A 19,521-nucleotide genomic window follows, 5' to 3' on the forward strand; every position below is an offset into this window, starting at 1 on the left:
TCCAAATTTGACAGTGTGCCTTATAAATTACATATAGGTGCTAATTGTGAAAGAGCAGTAATGCAAATCCATCGAAATAAATGCTGCCTGTTTCTTCCAGTCTACCTTGCGTAATGGATCACATATGCTGAGTTTGCATCGACGAGCAGGATGACTAAAACAGACACGAAAGGAAAGAAAGAGACACAAAGAAGAAATTGGACGAAGAAGAAGAAGTGGGGGTTTGGAGGAAAAAGCCAATGGAAGAGTGCCTTTTCAGTTTGTAGAATAAAGTGATTACAATTCCAGTCACAACCGGCAGCAGTTTGCGCGGCGATTCCGAATTTCTGGAGCGAGAGAGCAAAGCAGCTCCCGAGGGGCTCGTGGGAAGCCAGAGGTCAACCGCCCCTTTCCTGACTCACCACATGTTAAAGGAATTCCGCGCTGCATTGTGGGATATGACACCAATAACCTCGGCAAACGCATTGGCAAATTACTAACACATACACTTTCAAACCTGTCGGTCAAGTGGAAAAAAAACAAGAAATGATGGTCGATTGGCAGAGAAGTGCGTGATAGCAAAGCGACTTTTGATTTAAAATCAGGCTTTTATCTGCCACGATAAATGATGGCGGTGGGGGGAGACAATGTCCCAGATTGACTTAGAGAAATCGCTTCTTATCTGTTTGCCAAACCCGAGACAGCAATCGTCACAGTCAACAAAGAGCAGAAGCAGATTGTTCTCTTGGAGAGGCAGCAAACGTTTGGGAGGCACGTTGACATTCTGAAGAGCAGCTGCGGCATTTGCTCATGTGTCGCTTCTTCTCTTATGTTAAAGGGCTTGATCATGTTTGAAGGTTGCTTTTCAAATAAAAAGTAAAATGTGTTCAAGGACCCAGAATGGGTCATAATAATTACAAAGCATTTTTTTTGACATAGAACAACAAAAAGAAAACAATGTCTACTGTTTTTATGCGATTTTTTTTGTCTAAATTGTATTTCAATACAGTGAGATATAAGCTTGTTTGTTCTATGACCACACTAGTAAGTCATTTTCCTCATTTAAAAGAATTGAAATGTCAATTTGTTCCATGCACGGCGACATTCTCAAAAATATTGGTTATTATTCACAGAGGATAGTGAAAATATGCTTGTGAGTATTCTGTCAATATGTGTTGCTCCACCATTAGTGTTCAAATATCCGTTGCTTCACTTTCAAATCGATCAATTCCAATGAATGAAAATCCAGAGAATTGCACGTGTTTTTTTTTTTTTTCCAACAGTGCAGGGTTAGCATGCCAGGTTGGCTAGCCGTCAACATGCTTCCGAGCAGATTGGCGTCCGTCAAGGAGCCAAATATAAAACAAACACGAGGCCCCGACCTAGTGTATATAGGAGCCACTTTAATAACTCTCTTGTGAATTTCCGCTCCATCTGCCTGTCCCCGAATATCCCTGACATCGACAGCTTCAATCCCTGTGAGGCCATGAGGGGACTATATGGAGCCACAACAAGCCCCCGGGGGGGGGAGGGCTTGGACACAGGTGGTGGACAGCAACTGGTACACACAAGCATTGTCGCCCACATAGTGTCCGACTACATGCCAACACAATCGTACCAACGGAGGAACCACAAGAATGTAAGCGGCACACACATACATACCATATGATGAAATACATAGCTTGGCCACACCCAAACATACTCACATATCACCTTCCAAATACACAAACTGTATACAAAACTCACACGAGAGGCGTTTTCCACATTTCTACACACATCTGGTGTGCACACGTGAGCACAAAGAGGGCCTGTCACTCACAAGCAAAGCGAGACAGATTTTTTTTTTCTTTTTCCCCTCTCTTCTTTGCACAATGGTCTTAACATGCACACAAAAGCAAATATCACACCTACATGTAACGCACGTGAGCTCAAGCGGGGGAAATAAAAAAGGGGCCTCTTGATGTTTGAAAACCTTCTGTACATTTGGAAAGTTTTTTGGAAGCAAAACTATTACACAGTTTTCCAGCATTGCTTGGTCTGATATTTATGTCATTTGAGCGCCGGAGTAAATACTGTTAGAAGCTTGAGTCATCCCTTTTACTTTTTTTTTTTTCCACACTGGAACACTCCAGGATTTTTTCTCTGGCTTACAAAAAAAAAAACTGCAGAAGATATCGTAAACACTTTCCCAGCAAGATCAACAATGACAATAATTGATCCCAAATTCCAGAGGAATGAGGCAACCAATTCTAAGAGGCATTTCTTTTGGAGTAACATGACACATGACTGACAGTCACGCAAACCCTCCTACAATCGGCCCTTTCATTGGCTGGCAAGATTCAAACATCTGTGGAGATTTTCATTTATTTACTATTCAGTTAAATTCGGCGGGTGCAATAACAATGCAAGTGTGCCTTCATTTGAAACCAGACTGAAAATTGTGGCTGGATGGACGAGTAGAAAAAAAGTCGCTCATGGTGGGTGGGAATGACTCCGAAGAATGTGGCAGCATCTCTGTTACGAAACAACCCGAGCGAGACACAACAGTGAAGACGCTGTGTTGGAGACGAGCAACCACCTCCGCATGTTTTTCTTATTACCATCCGAGAGTGTCATGTGACTTTACTGTGCTAATTCGAATCAGAGCTTGCCTGATGTCCCTTGTTTGCTTGAGTGAGAAGTGAAAAAATAAAACAGTTTCGTAAGCTTTAGAAATGTTGAATTTATGGGCTGTCTCGAGATGGATATTCAACTTTAATCCACGTCTTTGTTAGATTTTTTTTTCTCTTGTCCAGCATGAGCAAAGACGGTGCTAGCAAATATCCAAAGCAAATAAACGCGCCCTCCGAATTTGGATTAGTAATTCATTCTGGTGATGCTGACGCATGAACGTTAGGCGGGTGGTTATTTGTCGATACGGCAAGCCTCATCTTGCTACCTGCCTTTGTATTTTTATTTTTTTACTGTACTATCGCTCATCACTTGACTGCGCTGGAGGCGAAGAGAATCGTTTGTGTTTTGAGATGATCGTGCTGAACGCAAGTGTTTGTCTTTCACAAGAAAATGGAGGTGGAGCATGAGTGGAGGGGGGAGGGAGGGGGAGGTTGACTCCCAAATCTGACAAATTGCTGAAAATTGCCTTCCCACAGTCATTCCTGTTTGAACACACTTGGCACATCTGGTTGTGATCTGGCAACAAAGGTGCCGTGGCCGAGGGCTCGGCTCTCAGAGTGGTGCCACATATTATCCGCTCTTTCTCCACCTTCTGGTTTTGTTTGCAAATGCACTGAGACTCCCCCACTCACCCCCCCTTGCATCGTTTACCCTCTCCGTCTCCCTGTGGGGTGCGATGCTCAGCAGTCATTGCACCGTAGAAGTCCTGAGCTCCTCTCCTAACTTTTGGGGTAATGGTGGTTTATAATTGAGGTGTGTGTAAATATGAATTTACGCTGAGAGCAGAATATTTTCATGGAGCGGAGTTTGCTACCTGACCACTTCAAACAACCCCCAAAAGATGTTTGCAACACTTGCACGAACATGAATTTCCCTCGAGGCTTCCTTCAAATGTTTAATGCCAAAATGTGTCCATTAACGTAGTGACGTGATAAACGCAATCATAATAATAATAAAGCCCTTAAGAATATTTTACACCTTAGAATCAAATTACCAGGCTGACAAAAAAATTCGACTGCAAAGGAGAGAACAAGGGGTTAAAACTATAACTATATCCTAATTCCACCAGCAGCCCTAAAGCCAAGTCCTAACCCTCAAAAAGCAATTTAAACTTACGGGCACCTGCACTTTTGGTCCTCGCAAAGCTGCCGAAAGCGTTACAAGTACATTGCGTCCTTGAATTTCAGACCCCCCATAAATACTTTGTAGCTATGAGACTCAGTGTTGCGAGGAGACATCATTCTGCTTTTTATAAAGCCTCACCTCATTGTTTCACTGGCGTTTTTGACTAATACGCATTCTCTGGACAACATCTCCTCAGATGCTTTCTAGGTCAGCACTGCCCATTTTATAACGTCTTGAGTGAAAAACACATGACATGAATCGGGGAACTTGCAGTGCTTCCTTAAATGTGTCTTGGGAAAGCAACTGGTAATCCCCTTTAAAAAAAAAAACATCTTTAGTGATACTTTATTGTGTTACATTAAATGTTACTAATAATCTAATGAGCACACACTAATAACAGTTAACATTTTGAGTTCCACAAGAATTTGTGTTATTATGTAATGAATGAATAATTTACAAGGGTGGCTATGGCCACCCCTGGCCACCCCCTAGTGGCGCCCCTGAATACAGAAGACATAGCCAGCTTTGTAAGACTTGGCTAAAGATGAATCGGTGTGTTCATATGAATGCTCCAAAGAATTAACATGTGCTAGAATGTATAGAAGAGGAGTGGCCATGGAAAAATACTTTTGCCGTTGTGCAGCTTGCAGAGTTGGGAAGAGGAAAAATCGGGTGCACAGCTGCACAATGAGGCCTCGGCTTCTCAAGTTGCTTTTGCCTGGGTTTCCTGCCCCCTTGAACCAAGCGGGGCCTTATTAGCCCCTCCCCCCTCCTTAATTATCTATGATATCACCTCCACATCATGCTTAAAGGTGGTCCCCGGTTCCCTTGTCATCCCAAACGGTGCCACCAGTTGGTGTTTACTCAAGAAGCGGTTCCTCTGTTGCTGTCCGTCTTTCTGTCCATTGAGCGCTATCGCCACATCTGCTTCAGTTTTGACTTCCCCCCCGCTTTGTTTGTCCATCTGTATTTGTGTTTCTTCTCCCCCCTTCTTCTCTGTCCCCCATCAGTAAAGGAAGGCTGAGGAATGATCACTCAGGCTTTGATGCCGCCGGCCCCTGCCCCAGCTTTCCACGATATGAGGGTCCGAGCAATTACCAAAGCGCTCCTAGCTGAATGCGATTATTCTAAAATACTGCTGTCGGGATTAGGTGGAAAATGAGGGGGGTGGAGGAAGTGAAGGTTGGAGGAAATGAAGCTTGGGAGTATTTTATGGGTGCGAATACATTGACGATAAGACTTTCGAATGAATTTTAATAAAACAAAATTACATTATGCTAAAAAGCAGACAGAAATGTGTTGAGAAATTCCGATTCAGTATGACCTTTATATTTAAACTAGTAGATGGAGGGGGGGGGGCTATGAGCGTTATCGGCGGGGATGGAAATGTAGAAGACCCTTGCATGTCTCTATTCTACATAAAGAGCACTGACAAAGAAAAAGGAGACGAAGTTGACCTGACGATTTTTTCAGAGTCAAGCTAGCTTCGGACCAGTGATGTTTAACAACTTTGCTGTGTGGAAAGTCTTTTCCGCTATTTTTATTGTATTGGTAGATGCCATACGTGATTGCTCAAAGTTTAATTTAAAATACTAACAAATTTATGTAGATAAATTGGAAAAAAGAAAGTCATTTCTTTCCATGCACACTGAAACTCATACTGCACTATTACAAAACTGGAATGTAGAATAATTGCACCCCATTTTCCTCCAAATAAAAATGATCCTCAATTACTTTCAGCTATTAGATGAGCTGGTGCAACTTTTTTTTTTGTACGTCTCTGAAGAGTAATAGGAAGACTGTCTGCTATTACACGCAATATCTTTCAAATTTGCTATGGATTAATGTTAATTCTTGCATTCAAACCATGACAGCAACTTGGCCAGTCCTCAGTAGGGAATAATCTTCTCACAATGAGTCATCTCATCACACTGATTACGCCATGGATGCTCGCTCGGAGGTGCATGTGATTTGTAAGTTTAAAAAAAAAAAAAAAAAAAGAAAAAAATGGCTGCTGAAAGCGCCGCCGCCATCGCTGTCTCTTACTGCAGCTGGTTCTAAAAGCCAGGTTGGCGCCATTATTTGAGAGGACGATTCTACAGTTTCGTTTTTTTCCATTAAAGGTGGCGCAATCGTTGGACAATAGATCCCTGATATCTGATCTGACTCATCAAGGCTAGAGGCTTTTAATAGAAAGAAAAATATCTTGCCTTTTATAGAGATTGGTGCAACACTTGACATCCCACAATCTAATCAAGTGACTCCTGATACAAAGACCAAATCATCATCAAAATTAGTTTGCTGTCAAGACCGGTTAAACAAAACTTAATCCGAGATTTGAAGCCAGAACGTGCCGGACACATGCCTCCCGTTCTATTTTCATCATCGTGCACAAAAGAAAACCTGCACTCCACATTGTAGCCGAGGCCACCCACCCGCTACCCAAAACCTGCCTGGCACCTGCTCTGTGCCGTGAGAGGAGGCAACAACTGTTGTCCGAGTGTGCGACTATGTCGTGTGACTACCGCCGTACAAGAATGCGCCGGTGCACGCGCGGTGGCGGCCGCCGCTCGATTTAACCTTGCCGCCGCGACGCCAGCCAGACTTTTGTGTGGCTGCATACCGCCGAGAGGAAGCTATGGAAAAAATCCACGGGCCAGTAAATCATGGAGATTACATGGCTCCTCTCAGCTCTGGCCTCGGTAATGCCCCCCAAATCCGACTGTGTCGTCTCGTTGCAATTTGGGCCTTTTATCGCTGGTGAAGAAACGAATCTCAGCGCCCGCTTGTTGATGCGACGTGTGCGCGTGCCTTTTCAAATTCCGACACGTGTTTGTGCGTTGGCGAAAGACAGGCGAGGCATGGGAGAGGGGATTACACGTAGGAATAGCGATGGATCAACTGAAACACAACATTGGCTTGATTTGTTTTAATTGCCTCTCGCCTGCGACGAATGGCCCCTGCAGCTGTCCGCGTGAGCAGCTGCTAGCCGAAAATGTTTGGACGCAACTCGCTCTTGGAGTGGCGTGGAAAGAACAATGCTGCATAAATCATCGGCAGGCGCTGTTTTGTTTTTTTTTCTTTTCCCTTTTGCAGTTTTACAACGCGTTCAAGGAATAAAGTATCTCTTTTTGTTTGACGCTCGCATCTGTTCATTTTTCCTGTCCGCATTACGTATACGGCAAGATGAATTCCGACATAAAATGAAATGATACAATGTCTCCTTTTTTCCCCCCGCTCAGAATGGAATTTGCTAGTTTACAAGTTGAATTTATCGCTGTTGGAAGAAGCAGGGGGTCTGAAAAGATCCGACGCTGCAGTCAAGTTTGGATATCCTGCACGACGTTTTTCAGACTTGAATCAAGCAGTGTTGTTTTGCTCGACCCCCTTCTCGCTTTGCCCCCGAGGCCTCGCGGCTGACTTCTCTGCATTCATAAATCACCGGGAACGCGGTCTCGTATCAAGCGGCGAGCGCGCCGAGTCGCAAAGTTAATCGCATTCATATCTCCGAGTTGTGTTTCGACCGTCCAAACACGAGGACGTACAAACTGTACATTCTCTCGGAGAATAAAAGTACATTCAAACAGACTAAATCTTAGAAAACTAGGCCAGTATTTGTATGTACAAGTATGCTAAAGCTAAATTGATGAAACCAAATAAAAAATAAAGTTATGATCTAATTTTTGTTTTAATACCTGTTATATTGTCTGTACAAGTAAAATAAGTTTTGTCATAGGGACAATTTGGATTCTGGCCACTGAGTTTGGCACTTCCACTTTTTATAGCTCTTGTGTGTTTGGGGCTATGTTTGGGTGATTGTTTCCAAAGGGTACAAATATATAAAAAAATGCTATAAAAGCCGAGATACAAATGGAGGCGGGGCTTGGAGGTTGGCTGCGGATCACCAGACAGACCTCTCATTCACGTTGCACACATGCTCGGCTTATACTGGAGCCGGCCAGCCATTGCACTCCTCCGTTTGTCCGATGGAATTCGTCGAGAATACAAGGACGCTTTCCAAAAGTGACATGCTTTCAAGCCTTCCAATAATTTATAAATCCAAGAAGCGCAAATGTGTGCGCACACAAACGCACATGCACACGCTCTGTTGTTTGCAAGCATGTGCTGATCTGATTAATGTGCTTCAATCTTTTTTCCATTGGGTGCAAACAAAGCGCCCAACCCAGATATGTTGGAATTAGGCCTCATCGCTCACTAGCATCCCTACTCTAATCAAAGTGCCGATTCTTGAAACAGACAGCTGCTGTCATGTGCTTTGATTCCAATGGCTATCTGTCCCCGTCGCCGTCCCACTACTTAGTCGGCCAACTGAGGTTGTCGGGGAACGAGGTGCGAACGGTGTCTGCCAATTCAAGGGAAGCGGCGCTTCAACTCGCATATGACTCTTTTTATCAAAAGCACGCTGAAGGTAAGTTGTCTTCTTTCTCCGCGTTACATCTGAGAATGCTTTACCGATTAATCGCTGATGAGCTTTGAATGGTATTTTTCAATAAAAATAAAAATCCCATGTAAAAACGGGAAACAACAAAAAGCAATCTGTAGTGAATTTTCCACACTTGAGCTGTACATTGAGTTTTTTTCTTCCAAATAAAAGTCATAAAATACAAATAAAATACATTTCCCAGTTTTGCTTGGTTCATTCACCCTCTAACATGTCTGAGTGCATCCCACTGAGTCAAGCTGGCAGGTAATGCCGCGCACGCTTGCCACGTTCCTCCGCATTTAACATCCTAAAACCAATTCAAGCTCGAGGTAACATTCCCCGAATGCCTTCTCGGGCTAAAAGTTTTCGAGATTAAAGCGGCTAAATATACGTGTATGCTGCAATGAGTTATTGTCTGCCCATCTATTTGTGGTGCGGGCTTGTTATCTGGGTGGGCCGGGGCAGAAATAATACCAAGTGTTGAGTGCTAACTACAGATGGGGTTTACTCACCTTACTCATACTGTAACAAATGCACATTAAACTAAAGAGTGAGAAAATAACCACTGCTTAAATCACACTAATTGCAACGTAGCGTCTCATTCCTGGGTGGTCAGTTCACTCTGTCTAAAATGTCAATAGTTGACATCTATGACAAAAACAACCGAGTGTGGAAAGACTCACCTCCCAGGCACACGAAGCAATCTTCGTCTTTACGCGTCACTTTTTTTTTTATGGGGTTTCATTTTGAAGTTTCCATTGTATCATCTCAACAGTAAACTCTTTTTTTTGTAGATTTGGTAGCCTAAAAAGACAGTTTGTAGATTAGACTGCCATTCAAGGATTCAATATCAAGGGGGAGCGTAACCATCAAAACACATGCACACAAACACAAAGGGGTCAAAGTTCAAATGGGCCTGAAAATCCCCTCCCGTCCCCACTCTCCATTTATTTTACCCATCATCCCTCATCAGGGCCACGTGACCCCGTGACCCCAGAGCTAGGGTTACCTTGTCAGTTGACTGTCTATTCACGTGCATGGAGCTTGAAGCCATGTCAACAGTTCATCTGCGGAAAGGAAAATGGAGTGAGAGGAAGAGTCACTTGAATGTGATTGCAAGAAAAACAGAAGAAATACAGTCAAGTGGCCCAAATTGATTTCTACTTCCTGTTTTTGTTCAAAATTCTCGTTGGCTTGATAGGACTCTCGGGAATCTGTTTTACCAAGTGAAGACATGTTAGCTTCTGTGCTAACTGCCGAATGCTAGCCACTCAAATGTTTTAATATAAAAGTAATTCAATGAGAGCATCAGGTCTGAGCTGATTTACATATGATAATTGTTGTTTACACAAGGCCCACGTTAAGAGTGCAAACAAACTGGAGTCAATCCCCCCCCTCCCATCCCTCGAGTGTGCTGTCAGCTATCATTCGGGGTCCTTGCAAGTGGGATCCTCGAGAGGAGATGCTATCACCCTCGGCCCGTATGCATTCACACCGCGGTAGCGCTTATCTCTGCCGAGATAAGAGATCTCCTCGACAGGCGAGAGACCCGAACCAGACTGACACACACTCACTTTCTGAACCTTCTATCTCATTTCTGGTCTCAGCTGTTTTCATTTCAGAGAGAGGTTCTCTGAAACAAACAAAACAGCCCAATTGGTTTGCTTCCTGTTTGAAATTCAATAAGTGTGTCATCTTATTGCTGAGGCGGCAAAGGCTGCGCGCGTGCTGCTCGCCGATTGCGATCTCTGATGTCGGCCCGGCGGCAGGGACGTGACACGCCTCGGAGTTGACGGCTTTGGATGAGCATGAAATAGAGCAAAGCATCGGAAGCGTGACAGATCAACAATTTCCTGAGACAATTTCCATTTTTATCACTTTGTAAACATTGCATTTCCTGGTAAACAATATTGTTGAAGGTTTAAGCGGCCGTGTAAACGCGCAGTACAGCCAACAGGTCAGTAATGTACAATTGAGCAGAAATGTTGTCATCATAAAAAAAGAAATTATAACTGCTGCTAACAAAAACAGCAGCACCTATAGGGGCATGTCATCATTCTATCAATTGTGTAGAAATTTAGGAGTTGTTTTTTTTTTTAAAAGATTTATTTATTTAGTTTTAAATATGGATGGGCGAGTACCAATACCAGGTATTGGTATCAGCCTTATTTCAAGCTATCGGTACTCGTGACTTTTGCGGCCATTTTCTCATCAAGAAATTAGAAGAATAGAAACTTGCCAATATTTTCTTGTAATCTTAAGAAGAAATGGGATATAGGGCTTTCTTTAAAATCATCTGTCAGTTTTTTTTAGGGAAATTGTATTGATACATACAAAGCAGTATCGGTACTTGGTATCGGTGACTACTTGAGCATTGAAGTCTTCATACCAATAATATTGTTTACTATCACTTTGCAAGTTTATACAAGAAAAATCGTGACCTATCCACAGTGGAGCAAATAAACACACACGCCGCTATGTGTATAAACACTATTTAGGGGCACCGGTGCAGATACTGGACGTAACTAACAGTTGCACGTTGTGACAGTCCCGAGCCGGCGGTGCTTTTCGGGCTCTGTCCACCAGACCGCAGCACACTGGGCCTAATAACAAAAACAAGCATCCCGGTGCGGAACTGGTCCCACAGTGTGAGGACCGTAATGAGGAACATGTGGAGCAGCCGAGACACACAGTCAGAGGAAACCCAATCCTTCAAACCCCCCCTCCCCTTTCTACACCCCACCCACCCATTCCTCCACCCATCCCCCTATTCCTTCTCGCTTCACTCGACATTCTCACTAGTTTTTGAAACTTCTCTCCTGTGCTTAAATGTCTGTGATTACAGTTTATTACTAAAAGTATTTTTCTTCAGCGTTACTATTTTCCGGGTCTTGCAATGCACTCTGCACACGGCAAAAGAAAGAGGTCTTTCTCCTCACATCAAGTCTGACAGGCAGTCCGGGACTTCCTTTCATGTGTTGAAGTCATCCTTACCGTCCACCTGGATCAATTAGCTGTTTGCTTCACTGATCATCAGACTCGCATTCATTAGTAGCTCTCCAGGTTGCGGATGTTCTGCTCTGCAAATTTCATTTTGCCGCTCTATCGAGACCTGAGGGAAATATTTGCACACATACCATTAAAAGGATGAATCTCTTGAATAATTTGACTTCATATTATGCCTTATATTGAATGTTGTATGTGATTTTGTTTCACTCATATTATGCATAATAAGTGAATAATAAAAGAAACATTGGATATCCAACTTTTTTAATCTGAAACAAACCATGGTCTGTCCTTTTAGGAAATGCAGTCAGCTGGTCAAGAAGACGAAGAGCGTAGCAGGTAAGTTGGGCTGCATTTTAGAATGCTCCATGAGATTAACCCGAGCTCCAAAAAGTCAGAAACAGCTCCTTCTAAAAATCCAAAGCACAAAAGGCAAAAATGTCAGTAAAAAGCATCTACTGGCCTGGCATGCAAACGACAGCATTTTCAGTCATTTTTCTATGTGAATGTTACTTTTAAAAATTGCAAATTTAAAAAAAAAAAAAAAATGATGTCAAGATACTCAGTCAATGTGATTTAGGTGGATTTAAAATGTCAGAATTCAGCCCATCAAGAGAGCTGGCCCCAAAATTAGCTGAGCAAACAGAGTAAAGCCGAACTCTCTGGGGAATAAACTTGGCACACTGGGTCCAGTGTGACAGGGCTCCTTGTAGCTCAGAACAATCCAAATGTTCCACTTGGGTTGAGCTGTCTTCGTTTCCCCCCCTACACTCTATACATCAGCCCCACATCAACATGGGCCCGTCAAGACCTTTCACAGGGCTGACAGGCCACCTGAATCACACAATTGTGCGGCCGGAGGGGCCGGCATGTGTACAGAAGACTCAGTGATCCAGCAACTGTCTGGGTTCACTTCTCCTCTCTCTCATAAAGTCAGCAGGCCCAAATGTTCCAGCTGCACCAAAAACAACACATTAACTTTTAATCCAATTTGAATTGAAAAAATAAAAACAATTATGAAACTGTTGGGCTTTTCATAACGCTAACGTTTAATAAGGTAATTCAAATTCTTGCCTCGCGTGGCTCAAATAGCCCACAGCGCGTCCCAGGTGAGGGCTGAAGGCTCGAGTGGCCGTGTCTTTGCAGATGGTCCGGCCTCACGGCAGCTGTGTAAATGAAAGATGAAGTGTCGGTGAAGGAGTGAGAGAAAGAGAGAGAGTTGGAAAGTTGGCCACAAAAGGGAAAAAGTAACATGCAAGTCGCTTGCTGAAAAAGTCATGGAAAAACTAATGGTGCTCAGAAAACTGCAGTGAGGAAAAATCGTCTACTTGAGCATTTTACAGTTTTTTTTTTTCTTAAGCCACAATAATAGATAGCACCCATGTTGGATAGATAAAACAATCCTATATAGGACGACTAATCAATTTTGATCATGGAAAAAAAAAAACTCTTAGTACACAGCAGTTGTCCTTCGATCTCGACAAGCAAGTCATACTTCCAACACCATAAAAAGTTTTATGGAAGCCGAGTTAGATAGAATGTGTTAGTTTGCACCCACAACTGTCACAGAGGCACCACCAGGAGTGAGAAAACAACAGGTGATCGCCTCCTGGCCTGAAAACACACCAACATTTGTCTTCAGCAGGAGGGGCAGATAGAACAGATGCCCCCCAAAATGCTTCAAACTCTGCAGCATAAAGCAAAATGCATTGAGTTGCCTGATGTATAAAATATATAAACAAAAGTGCTGTCGCTTAAGGAAATACTTGGAGGACTACTTTTACTGGAGTTCGAAAGTACAATGTTTGGGCTTCTCTTCCCACCTCTGCTGGACAAATTGATTCAGCAATTATCATCTCACACCATGAAACACTTTTGCAAAACGTCCTCAACTAAATTGCCACTGCATGTAAATATAAAGTGGCCAGTTAAAAAACATCGTCTTCCATTGGCCAGCCATCACCTCGGGCCCCTCAGTCTCCACTCGAAACCCCTCCCCGCAGAACCGCCCCGAACACAGGGGCCCCTTTTGAATGACAGCGCTTGGGGAGGGAGACAGACGAATGTTGCTCTGATTTCCCCCCGCAGCCGCAGCGTCGATGAGAAGCAGCCGAGCAACTCCATTCTAACTGAATGGATTGGCATGGGGAGAAGCGGACCTCAGATCACGGCTAAGCTGCAGCTTTGGGACTGTGTAACGCTGACGATGGTTGTCATTTCGCTGCTCTATCCACCAGGTAAAGTAGTGCATGCGTGCGTGCGAGCCGGCGGGCGGACAAATCCGTGCTGTTCCCCTCCCCGTGCGGAGCTGCGCTGCGCTCAGTCGGACCACCGGGAGGTGGAACAAAAACTTTGGAATGTTTTCATGCGTTCTTGTGCTCTAACTTGCTCACGTTTCACTGACGTGCAACTAGTTTCATTCGTGGCGTTAAACAATCGAACGGGGGGAGGGGGTAATAAAAGTTGTTGAGCCCACCGTGGGGACAAAGTACCCTTTGCTAGCCAAGCACTGTGATTTAACTTGCCCCCCCCCCCCTTCAAACAACACTAAATCCTCTAAAATAAAGCACAGCATCTTTTAACCACCCACAGTGCTTATCTGAACATTAATGCCGTTGTTTAACTTAAAACCCAATTTAGCGGTTTTTTTTTGGTTGTTGTTAGCTGCTAGCTTTAGGGTCGCTCACGGCAGTAGGGAAAAAAAGTTGACATTTTTAGGGCAGCAAACGAGGCGAATTTAAAGAGAAAATGTGTATTCTTTTTTGTCACAAGTCACCAGTTGAATGTTTATATTTACCTGGTCGTCGAAGCAAGTTGTACTGACGGTGTTTTGGTGCTCGAGTTCTCAACTTTATTAGCTGCCATGAGTGAGGAGGGGGGGCTTTGAGGGGAATTGATGTCCAGTGTGGAGCTATTTGGCAACACACGAGAGCCGTGTGTCGCTGGGATAAAGATGCAAATTTCTTCAGATTTTTTTTTTTTTAATTCATTGCCTTCTGTTGAGAATTTGAAAAGTTTATATTAAATCTTTTGAAAAAACGAAAAGAAAAAAAACCTGTCTATTTTACAGGTTGAAATAGGTCAAAGTAGAAATTGAGTTTTTATTTTGCTTTAACCAGTATTAGAGTTAAACTGCTTTAAAAAAATTATTAAAAGATGGATGTGGCACCCAAAGTACATTAAAGTCTATGGGAAAGTTCTGCAAATCATTTAGATGTGTGCATTCTTCTAAGATTCCTTAAGAAATTGGCCAAATTATTATTTTTATTAGTAAATTGCTTTTTTCTGTTACTGTAAATATTTGTATGGTGGTGTTGTAAATGGATAGGATATGTATATAATACTTTAACATATTGATTAGAGGTTTGCCTAAGCTGAAGTGTGGGGATGAGCCCCAACTTTCATAGCTGACATCATCTTTGCTTTCTTAATAAAGAAAAACAGGCCGAGATTGAATAAACAGTCTGCTGGTTGCAGCCAAGTGGCGCACATCATTTTGCCTTCATTGCTTCAAAGTGTGATTAATCAGCAATTTTGACACTTTGATTCATTTTTAATGACTGGTTAATCGGTGATCATTCCCTTGTCTGTGATTATTCCATGCCACATTGTGACCGCAGAAATGACAATATTGGGTTGGTAAACATCTGCTTTTAAAACAACACATTTTCATCGTAAACTAATCCTCACATTTGTACCAGATGAAGCTTGTGTGACTGTTTAAGGGGGTGGGATGAATCGAAGCTGATGGTTTCTCATGGCGGTGATTGTCAAAAGGTGTCAATCAGGGCAGACTCCGCTGACCCCGATATGAGGCGGCAGAGGCCGGTTGGAATTCCAAGGAGGGATGTTGAATGCCTCCAGCTTGACCTCCTTCACCGCATCTCTGTTTTATCAGGGCTAGTGTTGAAGTGCCATGGCGGTGACGTGCATTAATCATCTACCCCCCCACACACGCACACACAGAGTCACACCTCTGTGAAAGGGAAGAGCTGGTGGTGAGAAAAATTCCCATGGACAGACTTGATAGTGTCTTGTCCAAGATGTGACTTTAGGTGGAAACTGATGACATAATTGATCACTGATCATAAAAATAGCCTGTAGAATTTGACTTGCACAATCCTATTTACTCTATTTTTCATTGTAGTCTTTTTAATATGTTGGAGATTGATGCATTGGCCAAGGGTGGATTAATTTTTCAACATTGTGACATTAATTTGTCAGAGAATAATGACTAACTTACTGACTTGTTCCCATTGATTGTCTTGACAGAGGCAAAATGGTGTTGCACTACTTTGCTGAAACCAGCAGAGGAGCTGTTGAGTCACTTCAATGAGTGACAGATGTCTGGGCAGCATTTCTGATTCCTTGAAACGATTCCATACTCCCATGAGATGGACAATTTTTCTCTCAGACTCTGATTTAAAGAGTGCAAGTTCCCAAACAGCGTGGCTCTAAGTGATATCCCTCGCGTTATCTACCCACCACACGCTAAACTCGGTGTGCCCGTGTACTGCAGTTTAATGGACCTCAAATATCTCCGCAGCAGCCAAACCACGTTCAACAGCCTCAGGCTAACCAACACAGGTTGGTTTCCCTCTAACTCTGAAGGCTGCCTGCTATTTCTGGGAGGGCTTGTTTAAAGTGGGAGCATTTGGAAACTCGCTGGCTCAGGCTTTAATGACTTGGTGATCGTGGAAACTTTTCACCGCCAGGTGCACTGAACTGATCAGGTGGGCATAGTAATTCTGTCGATTTTGCGGAATGATTTGGGGTTGTGATCTAAATTTTGGGATCATTTTCATTGGAGTTTTTTTTTTTTTTTAAGTTGGAAGTTTAAGGTGCATGGGCTAACGGAGATATAATTTAAGAAATTCATAAAGGAGGATGATCACGGATATCTTGGTTATATCTTTCCTGCTTTTGTTTCCCAGCCTACTGTCAGCAGTGTCGCATCCAACGCTGCAATGCCGAGTACGTGGCGGCCACCTCACCTTCAAACGGCCTGCAGGAGGACGCTCCGCCCGACGTGGACTACTGCATCGCGCTGCGGGCCTACGCCCTGTGCACCCGCCGGCAGGCCCGCAGCTGCCGCGGTGACCTGGTCTACCATTCGGCCGTCTTCCGCATCAAGGAGCTATTCTCTCAGCACAACTGCTCCAGCGACGGACCCACATCCTCCGCCAAGGTCCCCAGCACATCCCGGCCGGCCGTGTCGGAGCTGTGCAACTACGAGAACCGGGTTCTCGCCGCCGGTTCTGGCGGCCCACAGAAGAAGTACGCCCATTGTGGATTATTCGGAGACCCTCACCTACGGACTTTCCGGGACGAGTTTCAAACCTGCAAAGTGGAAGGGGCGTGGCCTCTGATCGACAACCGCTTCCTGTCCGTGCAGGTCACCAACGTCCCTGTGGTCCTTGGGTCCAGCGCCACTGCCACCAGCAAGGTAGGGACAACCAGTGTGCTATGAAGAAAAAAAACACAACTGCCAATAAATGCCATATAACAGCACCAGAGTACTGCATGAAATGCCTCAACTCACTTCATATAGTTTCCCAATAGTTAACTGAAGACATGTAGACACCTTAATCCAAAATCCTACCTAGCATGGTGTCTAAAATGTGGAACATTAGCATGCTAGCTCAAGCCTCACCATAAAGCACCAAAACATGTGAAGTTAATCGTCATTCCACGGTGCCTCTCGAGTCTCCTCGGCATTCCTGCCGTCTCGGAGCGGCCTCAGATCTATGAGGGGGCAGAAAGAAAGAAAGAGAGAGAAAAGAGGGGGAAGGGAGAGGAGGGAGAGTCCTTCACCGGTGTTGAATCACTGACATGCTTGAGCGCTCTACCTTTAACACATGGGTGGTCATATGGTAGTGATTAACGCTCACTCAAACATTCTACACCGCTGCAATCTGGAATGTTTTTGTCACCCTTCTGGTCAAGTAATTAGCCTGGCACTTTTTGTGTAAATATGGAACAATGTGGAAAAAAAAAAGAAAAATTGCAAAATGGCGAAATTGCTGAAAAGAAGATCCCAATTTCAGCTGAACCAAACTTATTGAAATACACCAAGCTCAACGTGGAGATATACTGGACATAAAGTTCCAGATCCATATGGATTTATTTCAAAATTACATTCGCATGTACACCTATTTATTCTAGGGCAAGCCTCGTACTATTTCTCTCTGTATGTGTTTGTTTTTTCAAGCCTTAAGCGAACTGAAAGTGAGGGGGGGTGTATCTCTGCCACTACCCGCATTGCCACTATTCTGAGTTGGTTCCAACTTGCCAGACTTGAAACAGGAAGTCATCCATCATTGTACAGTATCCCTTCCAAAAGTGTAAACGTAACAGAGGTGGGCGCTTTGTCAGGTACTTAAAAAGAAAATGGCCGCTTTGGGAGCTCTGGATTTGTTTATTTCGTTTTTTAGAGCTCAGCCAGAATACAAATCACTGTCACCGCTCGTACGAATGCGGGCACTACAGTCTGACTGGGCGGAAAAGAAAAGATAGTGGCTCATATAACATGCTGGTCCCTGTTTTTAAAAGTTGGGGCCAAATGGATGGAAGGGTGTAGCCAATTGGATTTACATGTTTGGTTCTCTGCTGCCACCGTGTGGTCACCAAGGTCTTGCATTTCATTGATTTAGGACAAAGGTGGGGCAACCTTGTTTTTTTTCCCCGTGAGGGTCAGTCCCTCTATTTAAACAATTAGAATTTATGACAAAATTATGCAATGGGCAACTAACTAATTTGAGTGGTTTGGGTGCTGAGATTTTATTTGGGCCAGAGGACAGAGGAATGAAGACCCTAATTAAACTATTGCTGCTCTAGCCACTAAATATCTAAATGAGTGCAGGTACGCTGTAAAATGATACAAGTCTTTCCTCCTTTTGCTTTGACATCTTTTTGTTATTTATTCTAATTATTTGTTTAATCGCCGCAGCTATAGTTTTTTTTTTTTCCTGTTTCCAGATCACAGTCATCTTCAAGTCATATCATGGCTGCACGGACCAGAAAGTATACCAGGCCACCACGGATGACCTCCCGATGGCCTTTCAGGACGGCACTCGCAGCGGTGGTGAGAGCGGCAGCCTGACCATCACAGAGCGCGGCGGCTCCGGAACGGGCCGTCAAGTGAAAATCCAAGCTCGCTACATTGGCACGTCCATCATCGTGCGGCGCGTGGGCAGCTACCTGACCTTCGCCATCCGCATGCCCGAGGACACGCTGGACTTTTCCGAGGACAATGGCGGCTTGCAGCTCTGCCTGCACGGCTGCCCGCGAAATGAGCTCATAAAGGAGCACACGCTGGGTCGCCAGAGCCAGCAGCACCGGCAGCAGCCGGGGACCTCCACCGAGTTGGGTCCGCTACGACCCCCTCACCAGGTCTACACGGTGGAAAGAGCCACGGCCAAGTGCCGAGAGACTCTGCAGGTGGAGGACGTTTACTTTCAGTCCTGCGTATTTGACTTGCTGACCACGGGAGATCCGGAGTTCTCCATGGCGGCGTACGGCGCTTTGGAGGATTTAAAAGCGCTACCGCCCAGCAAACTCAAGCAGAACTCCCCAAGGAGTCCGCGTTTGTACAACCGAGGGGCGTCACAGACGGTAGCCGTCAACGGCTCGGCTTCTGTTCTCACACTCCTACTCCTCATTGTGCTGCTTTTGTAAAAAAAAAAAAAAATCTAAATATGTTTGTGTGTAAAACGTACGAAAAAGACAGGTGGAAGCATCACCAGCTTGAGGAAAGAGTGACCAAGGTTTTTTTTTTTGTAAATATAAAAATCCCACTTCATCTTTTCCATACCGTGCAGTTTCTCCAGTCGTAGCAACAGCACTTACAGTCACAATATCAACAGCATGTTTTGTGTATTTAAATGTTCTTTCACAATATGGCATGCGAAATACACAAGCTCCAACAACTATATGTAAAAACTACCTAGCCACTGTACAGCACATCTATGTAAGGCATTTGGTCATTTTGTGAAGCACTCCCTCTTCAAGCTGTTTGGTTTCCAGTTCTAAAGATTAAGAAAAAAAAATCTTTATATAATAATATATTGAAAGAGTGTATATATGTGTTTCATATTGTGTACATTGGCTGATGTATAGTTCTTTAACTGCGTTACATTTGTTGTGTTCTGTAGGCTAGTTTAGTAAACTAATGTGTTGTTCCTTATGTAATTTTACATATTAAAGTGTTCTACACTCACTAAATTGTCTCCCTGTTTCTACCCCACGTGTACACACAAAGACACACTAATAGATTCGGCGAAAATGGAAGGTGT

At 43.9% G+C, this 19,521-nt stretch overlaps 1 protein-coding gene and 1 long non-coding RNA gene across 5 annotated transcripts in view; one reads left to right on the forward strand and one right to left on the reverse strand.

Moving 5' to 3' along the window:
- The window catches only part of LOC148388563 (uncharacterized), a 37,198-nt gene that overhangs the window by 17,139 nt on the left and 538 nt on the right, over positions 1 to 19,521 (reverse strand). For all 4 annotated transcript variants that reach the window (XR_015862182.1, XR_015862181.1, XR_015862183.1 and 1 more), the window contains exons 3-10: positions 16,881 to 16,972; positions 16,568 to 16,691; positions 16,222 to 16,485; positions 12,302 to 12,393; positions 11,508 to 11,637; positions 11,216 to 11,333; positions 9,231 to 9,288; positions 8,905 to 9,025 (exon numbers count right to left, since the gene is read on the reverse strand). This is a non-coding gene — a long non-coding RNA (uncharacterized LOC148388563). The remainder of the gene's footprint in view (positions 1 to 8,904; positions 9,026 to 9,230; positions 9,289 to 11,215; positions 11,334 to 11,507; positions 11,638 to 12,301; positions 12,394 to 16,221; positions 16,486 to 16,567; positions 16,692 to 16,880; positions 16,973 to 19,521) is intronic.
- On the forward strand, positions 13,295 to 19,450 carry rgmd (RGM domain family, member D). Its single transcript, XM_088394462.1, has 3 exons — positions 13,295 to 13,464; positions 16,162 to 16,673; positions 18,206 to 19,450. Exons 1-3 carry the CDS (start codon positions 13,371 to 13,373, stop codon positions 18,902 to 18,904), a joined length of 1,305 nt encoding a protein of 434 aa, XP_088250588.1. The 5' UTR covers positions 13,295 to 13,370; the 3' UTR covers positions 18,905 to 19,450.

The sequence above is a fragment of the Syngnathus floridae genome, chromosome 13 (assembly GCF_059516105.1).
Source record: "Syngnathus floridae isolate MCC-2025c chromosome 13, RoL_Sflo_1.0, whole genome shotgun sequence".
NCBI lineage: Eukaryota > Metazoa > Chordata > Actinopteri > Syngnathiformes > Syngnathidae > Syngnathus > Syngnathus floridae.